Here is a 24,307-nt window from a genome sequence, read left to right on the forward strand (position 1 = left end):
CCCGAGCACAGCTGTTAAAAAGGAACCAAAACCACCCTTATCCCCATTTTTCACATGTGAGGGAACTGAGGCCCAGGCCATTCAAGGTCACACAATGACCGGCTAGTAGACAGGACACGAGAATCCACAACTCTTCATCTCGGGGTGGCCTGAGGACAGGATGGTCTCCAACATCAGTAAGAACAGCTAACGTTCACTGATGGTGGATGGTGAGCCTACCTTCATCCCTCATCACCGCACCTCACAATCACCCTAGGAGGAAGGTCTTATACACATGGACACAGGCTCGGAAAGTTAAGTCACTTGTCAAAGGTCACACAGCCAGAAAATGCAGGACCCAAACTGGGACCGTGTTAGAACTGAACAACCAGGGTGCAAACAGATGCTGAGACGAGGGAATTCCACACTCCATTCTCGAGAAACATCCTGCTCTACAGAGGAGTGGTTCTCACCCAGGTGAATCCTCTCCCCATCCAGGGAACTCTGGGAAATGCCTGGAGACTTTCGCGTAGTTGGCAGGTGCTACTGGTGTCTAGTAGGTGGAGGCCGGGGATGGGTATTGTTGCACACCCAACAGTGCATGGGATGGCCCCACCAGAGACTTCTCTGACCCCAAATGTCAACAGTGTGGGGGGTGAGAAGCCTTGATTACAGTGTACATAGTAAACTTAAGAACTGTTTCCTGTTTTGGAGAAGCAGTGTTGATACAAAACAAAAGTCTAGGCCACTAGGAACCAGGCTCCGGGGGAACGGCCTTGCAGCTGGGACGGGTTGGGGGAAGCCTGTGACTGCTGGGCTGGCAGCCCCGTCTCCGGCCTGCTCGATGATAAGAGGGGGTGTCTCCTCCAGGCCAGCACCTGGGCGTCCTTTCAGAGGCCTCCCATCACGGAGCGCGAGGACTGCCGGACTCCCAGCTCTGCCTCTCAATTCTCTGGTCAGCTCTGGGTGAGCATCCTGCATGCCAGACCTGTTTCCACATCTGTGAAATGGGCACAGTAAGAATATACAGCTCACTGGAGTGACTGAGTGTTCTGGAATTAGATAGTGGTGATGGTTGTACAACTTTGTGAACATACTAAAAACCACTAAATTGTACATCATAAAAGGATGAATTTTATGGTATGTGACTAGTATCGCAATTAAATAGCATGCTGAACAGTTTTTAAATTAACAAAACCACCACCACAGGGTGGTCCCATGGAGCCAGTGTGTCTACAGAGGGGAAACTGCTCCTTGGGTGGGAATGCCGAGTTTGGCCAGGAGTTGTTATCAGGAGATGTCCCCTCCCCAAGGGTGGGAGCCTCAGGTGCTGTCACCAAACACCAAGAGAGGTGTTCATTTCTTGGGAAGCTGTATCTCTGACTCTTTCTTACTCAAGTGAAGCGGCCCTTTTCAGCTGCATAGGGTATGTGGAGAGACCCAGCGGAGGCTGGGTAGGGGAGGGACGATGCCTGATTTGGGACAGGGCCTGCTCGCCCCTCACCTGGCAGCTGCCTCAGGCCTTCAGTGTTGTGGGCAGGTCACTTAATGAAATTATCCATCACTGGTGCCATAGCCAGAACTCCTAGAGCAGGAATAAGCAGGTGACCCCAGATGGGCCATGTGGCTATCCTGTACTGGATCGGACTTTTAAAAACTGAAGTGAAATTCAGAGGACAAAGGGTACAGGTTCATCCTCCTGGCAGGGGTCACTGAGCAGACCATTCCAGATGGAATCCTGGGTTCCCCACCGGCTGCAGCTGCCTTGGCTTTGGCCCATTTCCAAGCTGACCCTCTACTTTCCCATTGCACCTGTGAGCTCTTGACTTCCTTCCAGTGCACCCTGTATGCTCGAACTAGCCAGAGCTGCTTTCTGTTGCTTACAACGCAAGGACTTGGGGCGCACATGCAGGGAAAGTGCCTTCCATCTGCTCTCGACCTGGCCAGCAGTGCAGTGAGGGAAGCCAGACAACACTGACCGGAGTCGGCAGTCTTGGAGGCCTCTAGGCTGTGAAATTCTGCAACAGAGGGGACCTCCAGGGAAGCGGACACACCAACAACACGGGGATTGTCATGGGCTGTGTTGATGTGACAGCAAACCCACCACCTTGATCTGCAAATATTCACCTCTCTATTCATATTTAGCAGAGAGGTGTGATGCTGGCCAGAGGGAGGAGGCAAGAGCCTAAGTGCCACTGGCCTTAGGTTCTTAGAATCAAAGCAGGCTGAGTCATCCGGGCATGGTAAGAGTGGAAGTAGAGGTGAGCTGGCTCCTAATCCTGAAAGACACCAGAGTTCCCCAGGATGCCTGCAGCTAGTGGTCCATGGCGATACGGACCCATCTGTCCATCCACAGGACACCAGGAAGACGTGGCAGAACAGCAGTCTTGTCTCACGCTGAGCCCCCTTCCTAGATCTACAACTTGAAAGGTTTTTGTCTGGTCTGCATGTGGCAGCAGGGCCGCCAGCACCACTGACCCCACCGGTGGGAAGATCCCAGAGACCTGGCAGCTGGAACTTCCGCTAGCCTGGGCAGCTCTCACCACTAGGGGTCAGCATTGGACATGGAGACTCAGGACGCAGAGGGTGGGATTGGTCCCAAGAAGTGGCCCATGGATCCTGACCTATCCTGGGTGACCCCTGGTCCTGAAAGAAGCGACTATTTAAAATCTTCCTGTTTTCATATCATCACTGACCATGTACAGGAGTGGCTAAGTGCTTCTCTTGCAGTATTTCATCGAAACCCTCACCAGAGCCCTATAGAGTATATGCAGGCTCCTCTGTCCATGGAATTCTCCAGGCAAGAATATTGGAGTGGGTTGTCATTTCTTTTTCCAGGGAATCTTCCTGACCCAGGGATTGAACCCAGGTCTCCTGCATTTCAGGCAGATTGTTTACTGTCTGAGCCACTGGGAAAACCATGGACTATATGCAGGTATCCCTACTGACACCTGAGGGAGCTGAGAGCCAGAAGGGTGAAGGGTTCTGCCCAAGGTCACACCGCTAGAAAGCAATGGAGGCTGTATTTGAACCCAGAGCCCAAGGCAGCAACCACTGTTAGCTGGCATCAGTGCTCTCCAGGAGAACACTGAGTTCTGGCTAAGAGCCAGGTGGGACTTCCCCAGGTCCTGTCCCAGGAATTCCCCTCCACACTCTCCTCCCATCCACCATTGCATTAAGCCTCTGGTAGTTTCAAGGGCTTTAAACCACGAGGTCCCAGGACTTGCTCAAACACCTGGTGAGAAGGGAGGGTGGAATAAAGATCCTCACCCCCACCCCAGGGCCAGGTAAAGGTCACGGAAGCTCAGAGAAGTTCAGTGAGCAGCCCAAGGTCACACAGGAGAAGGTAGAACAGAACTCCAGGGCTCTGGACCTTGGTTCTATTGCCCGACCAGGCTGGAAAACACCACCTAGACTCTATCTCCACAGGCAGGCTGCACCTCTCCGAGGAAAACATAGTGTTTGGAAGTATTCTGAAGGATTGTTTTAGGTTAGGAAAAAAAAATAACATTTTTTTCCCTTGAGGATCCAAGCAATAAGAAAATAGGGTAGAAAAATAGGGAGGAAAAAAAAAAAAAAGGAAATAGAAGCCACTTCTGATCTTACTACCCAGAGATAACCATTATTAATTTTTTGGTGTTTTTCCTCCCAAGTGTTAGTGGATTGTCTCTCAGCATTCCCACATGTCTGGCCCCAGGCAGGCAGATGGAAGGAAGGCTGTGCGGTTGACAAGGAAAAAAAGCAGAGAGAGCATCCCAGGTCCCACCCCCTGCCTTAGTCCCGCCCCTCCAGACTCCCACGTGAACCCACCGGCAAGCCTCGTCTCCCAGCACCTCCTGCTCCCAGAACGTGACATCACTTCCGGCAGGTGCCCCACCCAGCCTGTGTGGGCGAAGGGGCGGGGTCTCACCATGGCCAGCTCCGCCTCCAGCTCCTTCATCCGGTTGTCCTTGAGGTCCAGCTGGGAGCGCAGTGCTGTGGCGTGGTCCGTGGCCTCCTTGGCTTGGCGCCGCAGCTCCCACTTCTCGCGCTCCAGCAGGTCCTTCTCCTTAGCCAGAGCTTTCACGGCATCCTCGCTTTCCTGCGGGGAGAGGCCAGCATTACCAGGGGCATGGGTGGGGCCAACCTTTGGCCAGGAGATGCCCAGAGGCCCTTGACCCCTGGACTAGTAGAACGTGCGGGGGTGGGGGCGGGGGTCCCCCATGCTCGGGGCCTGGAGGAAGAAAGCCCTGGGTTCAAGCCAGTCTCTGCCACACACTAGCTGGGAGACTGGAACAGAGACGAACCATTAGTAGATGCTCAGCCATTATTTTTTAGTGGATAAATGAGCAAACGAATGTCATGCATAAGTTCTTTTAACTCAAGTCTTTGTTTGTCCGTATTTGAAATGGGGGCAGGGAATCAACACTACTCTATCAAAAAACTGTTATAAAGATTAAATGACTCCATGTGAAGGAAATAGTCAAACGGAGTCTGATAAAGGGTCAACAGTGGGTTTGGGCTTGGTCCTCTGTCCTATTGTTTGGTAATGTGTATGTCCCGGGAAAACTGACAGAGGAGACATCTACAGCCCGGCCACCTTGGCTGCCATGGGGCCCTGTCACCATCCTACAAGGTCACAGCTGATGACGGGACAGGTTGGACCCCCAGCTAGCTGGGGTGTCTGACTGCAGGGCAGTCTTCTGCCCTTCACCCTGGGCCCTGCTCCCCACTGATCCATCTGCATGGGCTGTTTTCTCCATGATGCTGAGGGGAGGGCCATGGGCTCCAGCTGTGCTCTTCCAGGAAATCCAGCAGACAAGGAATAGCTGGCTGGATCAGAGGACCTGACCTCTGTTGGCAAGAGCCAAATTTCATGATCCTGGGCATCTTTCCCCTCTAGAGAAAGGGTCACAGCAGGGGGCCCTGCCTACTCAACCAGCCAGTCCTTTCACCCACTAAATTGGGAGCCAACTCAAGGTCTCTGTGCAGCCTGGGTTCAAGCTGGGAGTAGCATCCTGCCTTGTCTAACAGCCCTGCAGCCAAAGGCCTGACTTGCAGATGGTCAGAGACCAAGAGGCTGAGGGAGACATCTGGCCCTTCCTCTGTGGCTGTCACAGAGCTGGAGCTGTGGCTTAGGGTCCAGGGAGAGAGAGAGTCTGGGTCGAATTCTGGCTCTGAAAGAACAAGTTGCAATGACTACTGTGCCTCAGTTTCCTCATCTATTACATGGGATCGTGGCACCTATCCTTGAGGGTATTACCATGAGGACCGGATGAGATAATCCAAGTTCAGAGTTTAGCAGGGCACCGGGCACATAGCAGGGCTTCCCAGGTGGCGGCTAGTGGTAAAGAACCTGCCAGCCAATGCAGGAGACTTAAGAGATGTGGGTTCGATCCCTGGGTCAGGAAGATCCCTTGGAGGAGGGCATGGCCACCCACTCCAGTATTCTTGACTGGAGCATCTCATGGACAGAGGAGCCTGGCAGGCTACAGTCCATGGGGTCCCAAAGAGTTGGACATGACTGAAGCGACTTAGCAGGGCACACAGCAGGTGCTCACTCATTCATTCGGGATGCTCCTCAAATGTCTCCTTCAGGAGGCCTTTCCTGACCATCCATCTAAGAGAGCGGCCCCAGCCCTTCCCACCCTGTTTCTTATACCGGTACCTGACACTGTCATTCAACCAATATTCATGCCTGCCACCAGCAGGCACAAATCAGACAAAAGTCTCTGTGCCCATGGAGCTTACACTGAAAAGCCCTTCTGCCTGCTCTAGCTCATCAGCAGATGTCAGGGTCCCAGGGCAGCAGCCAAGAAACACTGCTGAGTAAAAGGAAGCGTTTGTGGCAGTTGCTGAGACTGACTCTGAAGGCCATCACAGGACAGCTCTTCCAGCTTGGGTGCGGGGACGACACGAGTGTCTGTGTCCCCAGCCCCTGGCTTCTCAGTGGAGTCTAGAGCAGGTGGGGTGTGTGTTGGGGGACGAGCTCTTCTAGGACTGTCTCCTGGGGCAGGATGCCTAGGTGTGAGTCTCCGTTCCATCCGTGGCAAGCTGTGACACACTGAGCAAGTGATGTTAACTTCCCCACACCTCGACCACCTCATGTGTGAGCCAGTGACACTATCACATCTCCAGAGTGACGGTCAGAAGAAACTGGCAATGCAAGATGCAAAGTATCATGAGCTTCCCTGGTGGTCCAGTGGTTACGAATCCATCTTGTAATGCAGGGGGCAGGGGTTCAGTCCCTGGCCGGAGAACTAATATCCCACATATCTCGGGGCAACTAAACCTGCGTGCTTCAACTAAGACCCAATGTAGCCAAATAAATGTTTTTTTAAAAAAGATGCAAAGTGACAGACGGCACTATTGTCAAATCCCAGGCAAGCTGTACCATCAGGTTCTGGAAGCAGGCTCTGCAATGCAGGGAGGTGCTCCACCACTACTTATTTCTCCTTTCCTTTCCTTTTTGAAGCTGTCTTCAGGTGGGGTCAGTGCAACAGCTGACAAGTATGGCCCCCTGCATCACATGATGGACCAGTCAGCTCTTTCTCCAGAAGCTGGGGACCATGTCCCAGCATCTACCCTCAGTACCTAGCAGCAAGCCAAGTCATGGAATATCCCATGCTATGAAGTATGTGGATCAGAACCACTGAGAACTGGTTGGTGTACAAGAGACTGCCTACCATATATCCCCAAATTAAAAAGAAGGTCTACTAGAACCCTCAGGATCGGCTTTGTCTCTGTGTCTCTTTGTTGTCCCTAGCTCCACTAATTGTGAGCAGATTGGAGGTTCAGGCTATGGGGGGTTTGGCAGGGGGGTAGGTCGGGGGGTGGCGGAGGCTGTAGGTGCTTTCTGCCTCAGTAAAGACTCTGACACCCAGGACCACACCGCTGGCAGGAGTGCAGGGCTCAGTAACAACTGTCATGGAATGTTCCCTACACACGTCAAGTATGGTGCTGAGGGTTTCAGCTGCATTATTATATTTAAACAACCACCTGTGAGGCAGGGACTGTGATTATTCCCATTTTACAGATGAGTAAACTGAGGCCATAGAGGTAAAATAACCTCTGCAGTCCCACAAATAGTGTGGTGGAGGTTCTCAATCCTTGTTAGCAACAAAGGCAGGAAAGGAATTGAAGGAGACCTGCCCAAGGGGCTGGAACCTGATGGGGATCAGGATGGCTGGAATTTATGAAGTTAGGACTTAGCCTGATTGTGTGGGGCCTCAGATGTCAAGCTGGCAGCTGAGGTCCCTTTGGGCAGCTGGGAGCTGAGCCCCGGCAGCTGGAGCTCACCGGACAAAAGAAGTAGGGGCACACTGAGGAGGGGGCTTCAGGGGGAGACAGGCCTGGCCAGGGGGGTTATGGCAAGGTGGTCTGTTTTGACTTCGCCACCCAAGATCTCTCTGGGCCCAGCCACTGCCCAGCTTGCTGAGACGTTCCTCAGTTGTGTTTATGGAGAGTCCCCCAGTCCCACTCCAAACCACGGACCTGTGACAGGGAACATGCCTCTGGCATAGCTTCCCGGGATACTACAATTCTGTGAACGTTCTGGTTGGGCCCCAAATCGCTCATTTCTAAGCAGCCTGTGCTGTGCTGACCTTCCCTGTCCATCCCCTCCCCTCCTAACCCCCACCCCCAGCTCAGAGACCTGGGCTCCTGTTACCTGCTCTGGGTGAGGCCTGCAGGAGGGTCCCCGGGATAGCTGGGTGAGCCATGGCAGGCTGAGTGGCTGGGCATCAAGAGGGGTGGGCACCTGAGGTTCCATTCCTCCTGTTCATTGGGACATTTTTTCTTGCATATAAAATGCAAGCCATTAAAAAAAAATAATAAGTTGCAAGACCTTGGATGAGGTGGAATAAAACCAGAATTTGTGGTTTTAGCGTCTCCAAACTAGCCCTAAATATACAGCCCTGGGTCAGTTACTGGACGCTTTGGCACCCCAGTCCTCCCATCTGTAAAGTGGGTTGGATTCGACAATGATTAAATATTGTCAGTGTTGCTGGGCTTTCCTGGTAGCTCAGATGGTAAAGACTCTGTCAATGAAGGAGACCTGGATTCAATCCCTGAGTCAGGAAGATGCCCTGGAGGAGGAAACAGTAACCCACTCCAGTATTCTTGCCTGGGAAGTCCCATGGACAGAGGAGCCTGGTGGGCTACATTCCACTGGGTCGCAAAAGAGTCAGACATGACTTAGTGACTAAACAACAGCTCCCCATAAAATAAGATAGCAGTTTAAAAAATTGAGTGTTTTCCAAATTCCGTTTTTCCGAATGACTCTGTAGGATCTTATGAAGCTATTCCATGCAAGTGCCACTGATGCTCAGTGGTGACCATCTATGCCTGCCTGGGGCTGCTGCAGCCACAAGGCTTCAGCTTCACACCACACCTCTCTTCTTGCTGGACTTAAGAGATGCCCCCAGTATCTGTGACTTAAGAAAAACGGCACCACATTGGAGGAAGGTGGCTCCCCATGGGAATTTTTGTTCCCAAGTATCAGCACAATTATAAAAATGAATTTGATGCCCCAGTTGAAAGATATTAATAGAAGAAATGCTTGTTATTAAGCCCCAGGTTGGTCACAGTGCCACCACCGGGCACAGCACACCTCCCACAGCTGATGGGGGTGGCCATGACCTCTCCTCCGTGGTTTGCCTTGGGTTGCCCTGTAAACAGTGAATCTCACAAGTAACTCGTTTGTTCATCTATACAGGTACTGAGCAGTGTGGGAGGCCAGTACGGGCCAGATGTTATGCAAATGAGCACCAGAGCCTAAATGCCTGGGTTTGTATCCTGCTTCCCCTCTTTACGTAACTGTGTGACCCTGCAAGAGCGACTTGACCTACATCTCAGCTTTCACCTCTGTAAAATGGGGCTAACAGGGATAATCATACCGCATAGGGTTGCTGGAAAAATACCAAATGTAAAGAGATTACGCCAGTGCCTGCATACAGTAAGGCATCCTGTGTCAGGTGGCGATAGGTGGCTTCTGAAGATGGCCATCGTCACAGTCATTGTCAGAGTGTGTGAAATGGCCTTTTCTTTTGGATCCTCTTAGCCTTTATCATAAGCATCCCATGCCTTCTTTTCTTATTTATTTATTTACACCTCACAGTCTGCAGGATTTTAGTTCCCTGACCAGGGGATCAAACCCAGACTATAGCAGTCAAAGTGCTAAGACCTACACTGGACCACCAGGGAATTCCCCCCTTTTTGCTTTTCTGATCTGGCTCTATCCTCCTTCAAGGTGCATGGACCCTGGGAATACTTTCCCCACCCGCCATTCCTAGATCCTCTGGGACCCTCGGAACTCCCCAGAAGGTCCTGTCTGGGTTACTTTTCTGCGTGGTTCTTGCTTTTTTACCGAGACTCTCCCATTCTCCTGGAGGCAGGGTCCACGACTGGGGTCTGTGTGAGGCCAGCTAGGACCTGCTGTGAGAAACACTGTCATTAACCCAAACTCAAGGAATGGACTTGGAGACACAAGGTGTAGGGGGAAGCCAGGCTTTACTGACGGTCTTGCAAGATGGAGTGTCCGGTGGTCAGGAACACCCAGAGTCGTTACACAGAGCAGGTTACCCTAGCGTGCGAGCCCCTCCCCCAGTTCCCCATTGGCTGAGTATGATGGGTGAACAATCTGCTAGAACACTGCCTGAGTTTGTTCCCTCCCTCTTTATGGGCTGGCCGCCCCTGACAGCCCTGCAAAGAGAGCCAACCAGTCCATCCTAAAGGAAATCAACCCTGAATATTCATTGGAAGGACTGATGCTGAAGCTGAAGCTCCAATACTTTGGCCACCTGCTGCCAAGAGCTGACTCATTAGAAAAGACCCTGATGCTGGGAAAGGTTGAGGGCAGGAGGAGAAGAGGCGACAGAGAGTGAGATGGTTGGATGGCATCACTGACTCAGTGGACTGAGTTTGAGCAAGCTCCAGGAGATGGTGAAGGAGAGGAAAGCCTGGCGTGCTGCAGTCCATGGGGTCGCAAAGACTCAGACACGACTGAGTGAGTGAACAGCCTCTCTGACGTCTTGTTTCCTCCTTTCCTGCACACCTATTTACATTCTTATGTTTTGAATTTAGCAATAGGATGAGCCCAGTGAAACCCTATTCCTGTTCTTATGTTTTAAATTCACCAATACAATGAACCCATGTGAAAATCCTAGGCATCCCGCTCTCCCTTTTTTTGCCCAGACTTTCTGGTTTTGTAAGCCTTATGGCTATCAGCTATTACATCAGCAAGCTGTCACTCAAAGCTAGCTATTCTTGAAAATGGACCACTTTGTCTTTTATTCAGACTGCTCCTGCCCAGCCAGGGGCTTCCTAACAGTGGGCGGCCGTGTGCTTCTCTGGGTTTGCTGGGGGGAACATCACCAGGCTGTGGTGGATGAGGAGCCCATAGTAGGGCCCTGAAACCCACTGTGGAATTTCCATGATCAAATGCCTGACTCTGAATCCTCAGAGGTGATGGTGGTAGTAATAATAACAACAACAACAATAATAGCAAGCATCTCCCCCCGGTGTGTGTGCTTTCTGTGCACCAGAAGCTTCAGTGCTGACAAGGCTGGGCTCTGAGGACTTGCTATCGTTATCCCAGTTTTAAGGATGAGGCCACTTGGCTAGCGACTGGCAGAGGTGAGATTCTAAACCTTATCTGGTCTTAACCTCTGCGTCACCCTGCCTTCAGGGCCAAGTGTGATGGTTAATTTTATGTGTCAACTTCACTGGACCATGGGGCATTCAGATTTTCGGCTACACATTATTTCTGGCTGTGTCTGCGATGCTGTTTCAGATGAGATTAACATCTAAACTGGTGGACTCAGTGGATGGCTCTTCCCCCCGTGAGTTGAGCATCATCCAGCCCTTTTGAAGCCTGAGTAGAAAGTGGAGGAAGGAAGAAACTGTCCTCCCTACCTGAGAGCTGAACTGGGGATGGGTCTTCTCCTGCCCTCGGATGGAACTTACAGCTTGGCTCTCAGGCCTTTGGACTACGACTGGATGATGCACTGGCTCTCTTGGGTCTCCAGCTTGTAGATGGCAGATCATGGGATTTGTCGGCCTCCATGATCATGTGGGCCAATTCCTTCTAATAAATCGCTCTCTTTCTCTCCATATATATATATATATACATATATATATATATCACTTCTCTGGAGAACACTGACTAACACACAAGGAAGCTGATGACCTGCCCCTCGCCCTTGGGACAGCACATCCCAGGAAGCAGGTATCACTGTGGGCTGATTCTCTGGCCCCTGCCCCCTGTCACCTCCCCTCAAACAAGGGTGACCGTATTTCCCTGTTGATGGGCATGGGGCCACTTGAGCAAAGGTTCTGTCTGTCTCACCTGCTGAAGAAAGATCAGGTTCTTGGGACCTACTACAGGTGCTTCAGCTAGGAAAGGAGAATGGACAGAGGTGGACTGAGAGAGGCAGTAGTCCTATAGTCTGAATGTTTGTGTCCCACCAAAATTCATGTGTTGAAATCCCAGGGCCTTCCCTAGTGGTCCAGTGGCTAAGACTCCACACTCCCAATGCACGGGGCCTGAGTTCAATCCCTGGTCAGAGGCCTAGATCCCACATTCCACAACTAGAGAGCCTGCATGCCACAACTGAGACCTGGCACAGCCAAATAAATACTTAAAAGAGAGAGAGAGAGAATGTGATTATTTTAGGAGGTGGGACCTCTGGGAGGTGCTTAGGTCATGAGGGTGGAGCCCTCATGAATGGGATTAGTGCCCTTATAAGAGACCCCAGAGAGCTCCCTTGACCCTTCTGCCAAGTGAGGACACAGAGGAAGTCTGGGACCCAGAAGAGGACCAAGAAAGCAGGGAGCAGTGGTTCCCATTCCTCCTCTCTGCTTCCACAGGTTGTTGACTTAGTGCCACCCTCTGTCTGCAAGTGACAGGCATGGGGAGGCCAACTTCCAGGGACTGAGCTCACCCACTGTAGAAGGACAAGAATGAGAAGCTGGGGCCCTGCTGCTTGGGGCTGACACCCAGGGCAGCTGGCAAACTGTGGACCATTCAGAGGCTCTGGATGCCTGGCCCAGGGAGCTCCCCCAGGGCTGTTTTTACTCTGGAAAGGAAGGGATCTGTATACTTGGGCAGTGAGAGGAAGGGTCAGTGCTGCAGACCAAAGAGGGCCGTGGGGATGAAGCATTTAAATTCAGATCCTGTCTCTGAAGTTCCTGCCTGTGGACTCCGGCTCAGAGGCAACACCCGTGAGTGTACTCATGCAACCTGCCCACCAGCTGTTGGAAGAACTGTTCAAAACTCCTATGCCTGAGGAAACTTAAGAGTCTCCCACCTCCATTTTTCTCTGCAGAGTACAAGCAAACCTTGGTCACACCCGCTGTCATGTGGTATCAGGCACAGGGCAGTTTTCAATAGATTTTCTGTCCTGCCCACCAGAAGGTTACAACTCTCCCCCTGCAAACACAGTGGCTCATAAGGCCTGCTTGGTTTGCGGACTGACTCTCTTTCCTTGTTTCAGTACTCTGTATGGCATGTACATGTGTGCTAAGTCTCTTTAGGCATGTCCGACTCTTTGCGACCCTATGGACTATAGCCCACCAGGCTTCTCTGTCCATGGGACTCTCCAGGCAAGAATACTGGTGTGGGTTGCCATGCTCTCCTCCAGAGGATCTTCCAACCCAGAGATCAAACCCACGTCTCTTACATCTCCTGCATTGTGCCTCCTGGGAAGCTCTCTATGGCATGACCACAGAACATATACCAGATACTGACTGAACCAAATTCCTCAGTCATCTGATCTGAAACTCCTACTCACCCCACAGAGCCTGACTTGTATGTTACCACCTCTGTGAAGCCTTCCAGGACTCCTGGGAGGCAGAATTTCCCGCTATCTCATGGTTCTCCCCACTCTCTCTTCACACTCTTAGTATGGTATTAGTAGGAGACAAAGTTGACATTTACTGAGCACTTAGTATGCACTAGGCACCGTGTTTAATGCTCTGTAGCCACCATCTCACCAAGGTCTGCACCATGATCACTATTTTGCAGATGAGGAAACTGAGGCTCTGAGAGGTTAAGGAGATGCCCAAGGGCTTACACATGGGGACCCGGGATCTGAACCCAGACCAGCTGGAATCCGGAGCCTACACGTCACTGACTGGGCTTCCTGTCCAGGCTGGTTTGCCCAGGAGACACAGAGCTATGATTAGGGGCTGAGTGTTCATCTCAGGACCCAGATCCGGACCCGACACATCAGGGATCTCCCCCAGTGAGTGTAAGGGACACGAGCAGTCCTCCTGTGTTCTGAGATGCGAGGTCGGACCCTGTGCTGGGTGGGGAGCCAGTGTCTGGCGTCTGGTGGATCGGGGTTGGGTGGGGGTGCCGACCTTGCGGTGCTGCTCGTAGTTGCGGATGAAGTCGCGTAGCTGCTCCTCCCGGCTCTCCAACGTGGCATACAGCTGCTGCATCTGGTTCACCAGGTCCGTCTTCTCACCCTTTAGGCGCTTCCGGTCGGCTTTCATGGCTGGAGGACAGAGGACTGAGTCAGTTCCCGAGATCCTAGCTGCCTGTCAGCCTGAATGCAAACACTGAGAAGGGACCCTTTTCTCTACTCCTTCATGAACAGGGGAGGAAACAGGATTCAGAAGGAAGACGTTTCTGTCCCAGGCTCCCACATCACTCAGTGGCATTCCCTGGATTCAAACTCAGGCCCTCCTATCTCGAGAGTCCCAATTCTCATTTCTTACTTTTACTGACCCAACCAGGGGGGGCAGTCCCTGATTGAAGGTCTGTTTCCCACCCTGAACTGGCTAGATCCCCGAGTGAAAGAGCTGGAGGCCTGGTGAACTTGTGACTCCCACCACCCAGGAAGCTGATGGGACCCTTTATTTCCTGCTGAAATGACCTCTCGGAGTCCAATATGAGCCACCAGAACTTAGCCCAGCCCAACAGCTCACAGTGCCATTCCCTTCATGGGGAAAAGTGTCTGATTAAAAACACTCAGCAAGTTATGGGGCCAAAAGTATGAGCCACAGAAGGAAAAACAGAGAGATGGGACTTCATCAAAATGAAAAACTTTGTGCTTCAGAGGACATCATGGAGAAAGTAAACAGACAATGCAAGGAACAGGAGAACAAATTCGTAAGTCATATCGGATAAGGGGCTTATATCACGTAAAAGTATATAAAGAACTCTTAAAGCTCAAATGGGCAAAAGACCTGGAGAGCTATTTCCCCAAGAAATGGCCAATAAACACCTGAAAAGGTGTTTGACATCATCAGTCATCAGGGAAATGCAAATCAAAACCATAGTGAGATGCTATTTCATACTCACCAGCATGGCTAAAATATAAAAAGAAGACAGTAACAAGTGTTGACGAGGATATGGAGAAACTAGAACCCTCATACACTGCTGGTGGGAACGGAAAATGGTACAGGCTCTGTGGAAGACAGCCTGAGAGTTCCTCAAGTGATTAATCATAAAGTTTCCCTATGATCCAGCAATTCCACTCCTAGGCGTATGTCTAAGAGAAATGAAAACATATGTCCACACAGAAACGTGTATACATGTGTTCATAGCATCTTTAACCATAATAGCCAAAGGGGAAGGGACCAAATGGCCATTAATTGATGAATTTTCAACAATGTAGCACATCCATATAACATATATTTGACAATAAAAAGAAGCAATGATTCATGCTACAACGTGATGAATCTTGACAATATTATGCTAAGTGAAAGGAGCCGATCACAAAGGGCCACATGCTGTAGGATTCCATGTATATGGAATGTCCAGAACAGGGAAATCTGTGGAGATTGAAAGGTTAGTGATTGTCTTGGGTGGGGGGGTAGAAGGCGTGGGGGCTGGAGACTTGGGGGTGTAGCCAAAGGGATGGATTCAAAGTGATGCACCCCCATTTAAAGTGATGCAAACACTCTACTGAATATATGTGAATATAATAAAAACAATTGAATTATGTACTGTAAATGGATGGATTGTATGCTGGATGAATTGTATCCCAGTGAAGCTGTCACTCACCCACACACACACACACACACACACACACACACAGTGCCCTGTGCTCCACGCAGCCTCCTGGCAACAGGTGTTCCCTCCAGACTCTGCTCACTGCACTGGCTCTGCGGTGAAGGGAGTGAAGACGGGCAAGCTCAGGCTTGTGCAGGGCAGGCTCCAGCATCAGGGTGGCCGCCCCTGCTTTTCCAGGGTCCCCAGAACTCTGTCCCCTCCCTGCTCTGTGGAGAGAACGCTGAAGAAGGAACTGTGGAGGTGGTGGGAAGGGGGCAAAGCAACTCCTCAGCTCTGGAAGCTTCCAGCCTGTGAAGGCGCAGAGTGGTTAAGTCATTTGCTCAGAGTCACACAGCCACATCTGACCCCAAGGCCCAAACACTTGACCTGGCCTTATGCTGCCTCTACAGGGAAGCCCCCCAAATCCCAGAAGGTCCTGGCTCCACGGCTAGCTGAGGGCAATGATACGGGGCAGGCAATGGTGGCGCCCCCCCATCTCGTCCTGGATGCTGAACCTACACACTTAGCTTCTGATATGAAAAAGGATGGCATAAGGACCGGGGACCCTGAGCTCTAGCTCAGAGCCTGACGTAAGGTGCATTCCCACCCCTCTCCCCCAGCCCAGCACCACCTGCAGAACAGGGCAGAGGCAGGTCAGCTGGAGCAGTGTTGGCACGTGCAAGGAGCCACAGAGAGACCCTGCAGTGGGGACTCCGGGTCTTGGGGGTGGCTTTATTAAATTTTTAAAAATTAATTAATTAATGTCTGGGTCTTCTTTGCTGCATGTGGGCTTTGTCTACTTGGGGCAAGCAGGGCTTACACATTGTGGTGGCTTCTCCTGCTGTGGAGCACAGGCCCTAGGGTGCGTGGGCTTCAACAGCTGTGGCTCACGGGCTCTAGAGCACGGGTTCAATAGCTGGGTGCATGGGCTTAGCTGCGCTGCAACATGTGGAATCTTCCCAGATCAGGGATCGAACCGGTGTCCCCTGCATTGGCAGGTGGATTCTGCACCACTGGACCACCAGGGAGGTCCATGGGGTGGGGGGCTTTAAATTACAGCTTTGAGTTTCCTGGCTCCTGCAGCTGGACTTGTCTCCTTCATGGCCAGCTTGCCAGAGCAGCAACTTAGGTCAGCAGGGCTGGAATTCCAGGCCTGCTGGGCCCGACGCTGGGTTGGACCCCTGGCAGGCTGAGGATCGAGAAAACACGGAAGCTGAATCTCTTGGAATGAATGCCAAGTGAAGACCACTTACAAATGAAGACAAAATGCCTCTGGAACCACGGTGAGAACCAAGAAGCTGCTGTGTCGTCTGCTCAGCTTTTCAGAAGCACATCTACAACCCACTCAAGGGAACTCACACAGAGAAGCAGGACCTGGGGGCGCCTGGGGACGCCCGTGCTGGCCTCAGGTGGGGAAGTGGGGGTGTGTCTCCCCATTGAGCCTGAACATGCCCGTGCATCCAGGTGCTGTCACCCCAACAGATGGGGGGCTCCCCAAAGGGCGAATCAGAATTGTAACTATTTAGGGAAATAGGGAGGTTAGCCTGACAGACTCCCCCCAAAATAATGTAAACTACAGACACACAGCTATGAAAATTACACAGTGGAAAGTGTCCTTCCTTTGTCATAAGCATATTTTTATTTCTCCTTCAAAACTCTGTTTGACATTCTCCAAACTTTCCTAATACAAGACGAGGTGACAGGTGATGCTCCGTGAGCATGAATGACGGTCTCTCTCTCTGAGACCAGTCTCCTGCCTCCTCCCCAAGTTCCCCAGCGCTCTGTTCTCCTGAGTCTCCGCCACCCGGCTTCACCCAGGTGTGTCCCGAGCCAGCAACTGGGCCACCAGAACCACTGCCATGGTGATGGGTGATATCATGCCCAGCAAACCCTGCAGGAAACCAGCCAGGCTCCTGGGAATGTGGGAACTCTGGGGGTGGGAGGGAGGGTGTGTGGGGAGGGACTGATTTTTCTAACTCGAGGCCAGATGTATAGAGAGTGAGCTAGAGGGTGGAACCAGGGGCCCAGGTGTGGCCCAAGACCATGGCGCTTCTCTGGGGACATCACTCTTCTCAAGCTCCTGGGTTCTGCCTTTCCACAGCAGATTCCTTCCTCCTTCCCTGGCTCAGTCCCTACAGTTCCTAACCCAGACGTGGGGCAGGGTGAGTGGCGTCAGCCCCAGTTCAATTTCTGCAAACACGACTCTTGGGAGGTGGAGACCAGAGAGAGAAGAGACGTCCCCTGACTCCAGCACAGCAGACCCCCACCTCCAGCGTCCAGGCAATGGGAGGCCACAGCTGTGGTGTAAAGAGAACAGTATAGGTTAACTGTTGGCTTCTGAGCTTCCGGGGGCTGTGGGCCTGGAGAGTGAGGGATTTTACGGGGCCTTTCTGAGCGTGAGACACATCTTCCCTGGAGGCTCAGATGGCAGAGAATCTGCCTACAATGCTAGAGACCCTGGTTCAATCCTTGGGTCTGAAAGATCTCCTGGAGAAGGGAATGGCAATCCACTCCAGTATTCCTGCCTGGAGAATTCCATGGACTGGCGGGCTACGGTCCATGGGGTTGAAAAGAGCCAGACACGACTGAGTGACTAACACTAACTAACTCTGAGCACGAGGTGGGGTGGGGGGCGTCTCTCCTCACTCACAGGGGCAGTGCTGCAGTGAGAACCCCGCTGGGCAGACAGGGACCAGGCTCTCAGCTTTTCCCTTGCCCAACCTCAGTTCCCCCACCATCATGAGCATGCTTGACTCTGTGAGCTTCCTTTGGCTCCTGAGGTCCTAGGAGACTTTGCCTTGATCACTGTCCCCCACAGACAAGTCCAAGGCCTTGGCCAACATCACATAGCTGAGTGGGATGGGCCCTGGTCTGGGGTCAGAGTATCTTGGTTCTAGCCTTGGCTCAGAGTCCTAACCACTGGACAAGGGAATTCCCTGGCTCTGAGACCTCAAGCAAGTCATGGAACCTCCCTGAGCCTCAATTTCCAAGATATCAGAACAATTCCCATGTGCCAGGCATGGCCTTAAGCCCCTGATGGGTTTTTGTCACTTAATTCTCACAACCACTTTATGCAGTCAGTCCATGTTGTAGATGAGGAAGTGGGCACCCAGGGAGACTAAGGAACAAGGCCAAGCAGTGAGCGGCAGCCCCCTGGCCCTGACACTCACCCACCCTCCTATCCCACGGCTCTGCGGGCTCCCAAATCACCAACCCCCAACAAAGTCGCACGGCCCGGTTGGCGTCCTCTGCTCCTCGGGACTTTGGGCTGGGGGTGGGGCTGTGCCTACCTTATGGAGGAGGGAGCTGAGGCTCAAAGGGTTAACTGACTCACCAGGACCCATGCAGACCCTGGCCCTGCATCCTTGGCTGCTGACCTTGACCCACTCACACTCCTCCATCACCCCTACTGTGAAAGCGCATTATTGTGAACACAGAGCCTGCATCGATCCATAAAGTCAGGGGATGACCCAAAAATTCACACCAGTTACTCCTGCTACCAGACAGTTTCTGCAGCTGTCTTACAACCCCAAGGGGGCTTTCTGAGGTTTCCATTAAAGGCAGTGTGACATTCTTACACACACCCCATGACTGCTCCATGACTGTGGGAAGGAGGGGGTGTGTGCATGCACGCTCATGTGTGTGTGCCAACAGCTCTTAGGGAATCCTTCACCAGCCATCCCTCCCACTTGCAGGATCCTCAGCCAGCCCAAGGCACAGACCCCCACAGGGTCAGATTGCCCACTAGTCTGAGCTCAGAAGACTCCAGGCCTGGTTTTGGATGGTCCATGGACAAGAGACCTTGTGAAAATTCTAGCCTGATGATAAACATGGGCTCAGAGGTAGAGATGGGGTAGCCAGTAGGGTCAGCAGTCCTGAGTCTGCAATGATGATCCCAGCTGCCGCCAGCAGGGGGCTCCCTTTCTTTTCCATCCAACATTCCTGTCCAGTTAACCTCTTCAGCATCTACAGATTCTGAGAAAGCAGGGGTGGGTAGGTGGGAGCCAGAAGGGCTTGGCAAACCACTCTTAATAAACACTCACCAAAATGTTCTTCCAGCTCAACTTCCCTTTACAGATGGGGAGACTGGGGCCCAGAGAGGGAAAGAATATCCACTGTCACATGGCCGGTCAGCCCAGGTCTCCTGATTCTGAAGTCAACCCCTTTGAGTGAAATTAATCGGCAGTTCTGCTCCTCCCAAATGGAAACCACCCCCTCTCTTCTCACTGCCAGGTGAGGTGGGTTGATCCACTCACACGGCCAATGAGTAGCAGAACTGACAGCTGACCAGTACTTTGATATTCAGTCGCTCAGTTGTGTCCGACTCTTTGCGACCCCATAGACTACAGCCCACCAGGCTTCCCTGTCCTTCATTATCTCCCAGAGTTTGCTCAAACTCATGTCCACTGAGTTGGTGATGCCACCCAACTATCTCATCCTCTTGTCCCCTTCTCCTCCTGCCTTTTATCTTGCCCAGCATCAGGGTCTTTTCCAGGCCCATGATCTCTGCATAATCTCCACAGCTGCTCTCTCCAAGTGCAGCCTAAAAAATTAGGCAGTGTGACCTTTCTAACCTCCTGCCTGGGGTTGGGAAAGAAAATATCTGGAATATAGGTTCTCATTTTACAATCCTGTGTCCATGCAGACATAACGATGAACCAGGCTCTACAGGAACCTGGTTTGATTGGTGATGTCTGCCTTGGGACTACAGGGGGTAAATGCAGATTTTCCAGCCCTGCCTCAGATGAGGAGGCAGAGACCTGGCATGTTTGAATATGGTTTGGTGAGCCTCTTCCAGGTCAGCACTGTACTGATTACCACTGTACTCCATGGAACCAAGTTCAGCTCCATTTAACCAAAAGTTAAAGAAGCAGTTCATTCACATCAACGAGATGGTGGCAAACAGACTCCAACCTGCGTGCTTAAGGGTGAGAGAGCGGACTGTTTCCCTGAAATGAGTCAAAGTTAAATGAAGGATTGCTGAGTTTACTTACGTAACTTTATGTCCACCCCCAGTGAGCAATATATGCTCCTTGAGGGCAGGGATCTGGTCTGCCTTGTTCATCGCTGTATCCCCAGCATCTAGAACAGTGCCTGACACATAGTAAGTGCTCAGTAAATACCCATGGATTGACTCTCAAATCAACGACTGAACGAAGCAGACAGCCTAGGGAGGAGGGGGGACATGGCCCATGGCTATCACTGAGTAGCATCCAGTATTTCCGGGGTCCTGGGGGCAGACACGGTTCTGCTTGCCTTTATTCTGTCTCCCCTTGCCCTCCAGGGCTGAGGCGCGTCCACTGCCCTTCTTCCATCCTCTGTGGCACGTGCTCTTCCGCAGGTCACCGATGACCTTTGAGCCACAAACCCCACCATCCTTGCCTAAGGCACTTGACTTCACGGGGAAGGGTGCTCCACGCCCTCCTGGCTCTTGTCTCTATGTCCCCTCACTCTGACCTCTGGGCATCAGAGGCCTTGGACCTTCCGTTCCACAGTTTCCTGACTGGGCTCATCCAGCCTCCCAGCTTTAAATCTACCCATATGTTGATATCACGCAGCCTGGACCTTGCCTGGAATTTCACACTCAGAGCCAAGGGCCGCCTCGTCCCATCCAACTTCACACGCCGGAGACCTGAGTCCCTGACCAGCCCCCCAACAACCTGCTCCTCTTCATCTCCCCAAACTCAGTTCATGGTGACCTTAACCTTCCAGTTCCTCTGACCCCAAGCCCCAGAATCTCCCTTCCTTGATTCTATTTCTCTCACGCCCCACACCCAACTCACCAGCAAGCCACGTCAACCCTGCCCGCAACATGTTACGAGAATCCGGCCTCTTCTCGCCACTCCTTGGTCCCCACCCTGGCCCGTGTCACCACCATCTGGGTCTGCATTGTGCAGTGGCCTCCTAACTGGTCTCCCAGCCCCAAAGTCTACATCAGCTCAGCAGGGAGTGTCCCCTTAACATGCAAGTCAGATCATGTCACTTCTCTGCTCCTCGCCTACAGCCCGTCTCACTCAAGGGCGAGCACAGTCCTTAGAATGACCCATCAGGGCCATGTGACCTGTCACCCCCCAACCTCCCATCTCATGATCTCCCCGACCATCCCTGCCCCATTGCTCCTCACTATTCCTGGTTCATGCCCATTCCCTCGGCATGTCGGGACTGGCTGTTCCCCACCGTGGTCCCTTTCCTGCCTCCTCCAGGTCTTGACTAAAACATCAACTTCTCAGCAAAGCCTTCCCTGGACACTCTCCTCACTCCGTTCCCTGTTTTATCTGTGCTGAACTTGCCACCTTCTAATATGACATAGGCTGAGCTTGTTGAGAGGAAGGGACATTTACATATCCCTGTCTTTCTGCCAGGGAACGCCTGCCTTTCTCCCTTCTTTGAATTTGGGGTAGTTTCTTTCTGGGTTTTCAAAGTCCACAGCTCAGGCTTCTACTCATTGCAGGGGAGCCCTGCCTTCCTCATAGGGATGTGTACTGGCAGCCTGCCTGACAGAGAGACAGCTCAGGATCTTCCTGCCCCCCAGACTAGCCTAGAAGCTGCTTGAAGGCAGGGCATGAGCCTCATCCAACAGTATTTCAGGAGCTGGCACTAGGCACGGTCCATGCAGGTTAAGAAAGTAGGGGGAGGAATGACTTGGTGGCTTGACAGAGTGGGGAAGCGGGTGTGCTCGCAATTGCCAGCTATCTCAAGCTGCTGCTTCCTTCCCTGATTCTCCAGCTTAGGGGCTCAAGACAGGACCACCACACCCATGCTGGAACATCCAACAACCACAGGGCCTTCCAGGGATCATCGTAAGGACGGAAGGGCAGTTGGGGAGCTAGAATGCATATCCCACCTGGAAGGGCAGCTGTTCCATGACTGAATGGGGCACAGGGTTACCATACCTGCTGTCTCTTCTAGAAAATTCCATACTCTAGATTGTCACAGTTTTTGTTTTAAATATCTCCTTATTTTTCAATATTGGCAATTAATCGTATTACCCAACCATGCCTGTGAGCCTTGAATGGGGGCTGGACTGCTCATCTGAGCAGGTGCCCATAGAAGAGGTAACACAGGAGAGTGGGTCCAGGCATGGCTGAGGAACCAAGCTCTGCAGACAGAGACTTGGGTCCTAAGCCCAGCTCCACCATTCATGAGCTGTGTGACTCTGGTAAATTCCTTAACCAATCTATGTCTTTTCGTCATGTGTAAAGAGGGATAACAGCTTCTATCTCATTCTACTGGGGTGAGCATTAAAGCAAAGTAAAAGCTCTAACTATGCCTGACGGTGCTTGCTGGCTTGTGTTTTAATACCATTCTAACAGTCATCACCATCTAAGGGGACCAGGCAGTCTTGGGAGGGAAGGGGCGCCCTCTTGGGGGAGTCTGAGCAGGGGACGCAAGTGCAGGAGGTAGAAGGCTGTCTGGGAGCCTGGGCAGAGGGGTGATGAGAGGAGGAGCCACCTGGAGAGTGTCTGTCTCAAGCAGAGATGCCCGGGGCTCCCAATGGGAAAAACTTAATTTTTTCTGCCACGTGGCTTAGTTCTCTGACCAGGGATCGAACCCACGCCTCCTACAATGGAAGTGTGGAGTCCTAGCCACTGGACGACCAGGAAAGTGCCCCTGGGGAAAAAATTTATTCTTAAATTAAAAAAAAATTTTTTTTGCACCCACAGCATGTGGGACGTTAATTCCCTAATGAGAGATTGAACCCTCACCCCATGCATTGGAAAGTGGAGTCTTAACCACTGGACCATCAGGGAAGTCCTGGGGCCCTGGGAAACACTTGAGACGGAGGGCAAGGCCAACCCTCAGGAGGGGATCAGACACCCGCAGACAGTGTAATAAGAAGAGATACTGTAGGGGGCAGAGGGGACCTGTCGCAGGTTGTCTGAAGTCCTACCTGAGGGCAGGGGCACACTGTTGCTGCCGCCCGTCCCTCAGCTCTGAAGAGCTCAGAGCTCAAGCAGAAGCATGGAGGGTGAGTGGCAGGCCCGGGAATCCGGGCTCCCGCTTCCTGCCAGGGGAACTGGGAGGGCGAGGGTGGGGAGGGGGTGGTGTTTGTTTTCCAGACTCTGAAGGCAAGTCCAGGAAAGTCCTCCTTCCTCCAGATCACCACTAAAAATAGTGGCAGGGGATGGGCCCGGAACTGTGACATTCCCTAGACTCCAGGTGGGGGAGATTTCTGGAAACACAGCATTGGCCCACAGGCTCCATGCTCCACACAGTGTAAACTATTATTCAGGCTCATGTTAGTGTGAGGTCATTTCAGACGAGACCATGGTGCTGGCTGGGCCCTGAGAGGAGGCAGGGAATGCTCAGAGGTCAGGGAGGAAGGATGCAAGGGTGCAAGCCAGTGTGCTGGGTGGCCTTGGGAACTCACACACCCTCTCTGGGCTTTGGTGTCATACTCTCAAGGTGGTCCATCAGGCCCTCTAGAACCTTCAGAAGTTTCCCTGGGTACCCAGTGATTTGGGGGCTGGTCTTGCGATGCCCTCTCTCCAGCAGAGTCCCAGCAGAAGGAGAGCAGCCACAGGAAGCAGATCCTGGAGCTAAACTGTCTGGGTTCAAAGCCAGTTTGGCCCCTCAGGAGAGGTGTGACCTGGAGGCCGTCACAGATCCCATATTTTCACATTGTAAAAGAGGAATAAACAGTTCCTACCGCAGCCCATGCCTGCCCGATAAACATGCATCCATGTTCACCAAGGGACCTGCATGGAAAAGTTACACTAGCTGAAGAAGCTCGAGGCTGCAAACTGCCCGGGCAACCCTGAGCAGAAGGGTCAGACCATCACGGTCCCGTCACACGGGGACAACTGCATCTAAGGAGAAACAATGAATAATATGAATGAACCACACGGAAGAATGCCAAGCCAGGGAAGCCAGATACAAAAGCATGTACTGTTCTGTACCCCTCCCTTTACGGCACTTCAAAAGGGTGGGATTAATCCACACGGTGAGAAATCAGGAAGAAGCTCTCTATAGAGGGGACAGTGACAGGAAGGGGACCCAGGAGAGCTTTCAGGAAGTTCATCATGTTCTACTTCTAGATCCGGGTGCTGGTGAGACAGGGGGGTTCAGTCTGTGACGATGCACCAAGCAGTGAAGCAAGACTTGCACTGTTCTGCAGGAAAGTCATACTTGAACGCTTGCTGGCTCAGATGCTCAGTCACGTCTGATTCTTTGCAGCCCAATGGACTGCAGCCTGCAAGCCTCTCTCCTTGGAATTTTTCAGGCAAGAATACTGGAGCAGGGTGCCACTCCCTCTACTCCAAGGGATCTTCTTGACCCAGGGACTGAACCCGAATCTCTTATGTCTCCTGCATTGGCAGGTGGATTCTTTGAAACAGCCTCCACCTC

At 52.2% G+C, this 24,307-nt stretch overlaps 1 protein-coding gene across 3 annotated transcripts in view; it reads right to left on the reverse strand.

Moving 5' to 3' along the window:
* KAZN (kazrin, periplakin interacting protein) overlaps window positions 1-24,307 on the reverse strand; it is a 1,344,061-nt gene that overhangs the window by 64,508 nt on the left and 1,255,246 nt on the right. For all 3 annotated transcript variants that reach the window (XM_061383221.1, XM_061383222.1, XM_061383223.1), the window contains 2 exons: window positions 13,321-13,457; window positions 3,890-4,060 (listed from right to left, as the gene is read on the reverse strand). In XM_061383221.1, the coding sequence (XP_061239205.1) occupies window positions 3,890-4,060; window positions 13,321-13,457 (308 nt within the window). The remainder of the gene's footprint in view (window positions 1-3,889; window positions 4,061-13,320; window positions 13,458-24,307) is intronic.

This window comes from Bos javanicus, chromosome 16 (assembly GCF_032452875.1).
Source record: "Bos javanicus breed banteng chromosome 16, ARS-OSU_banteng_1.0, whole genome shotgun sequence".
Taxonomy (NCBI): Eukaryota; Metazoa; Chordata; class Mammalia; order Artiodactyla; family Bovidae; genus Bos; species Bos javanicus.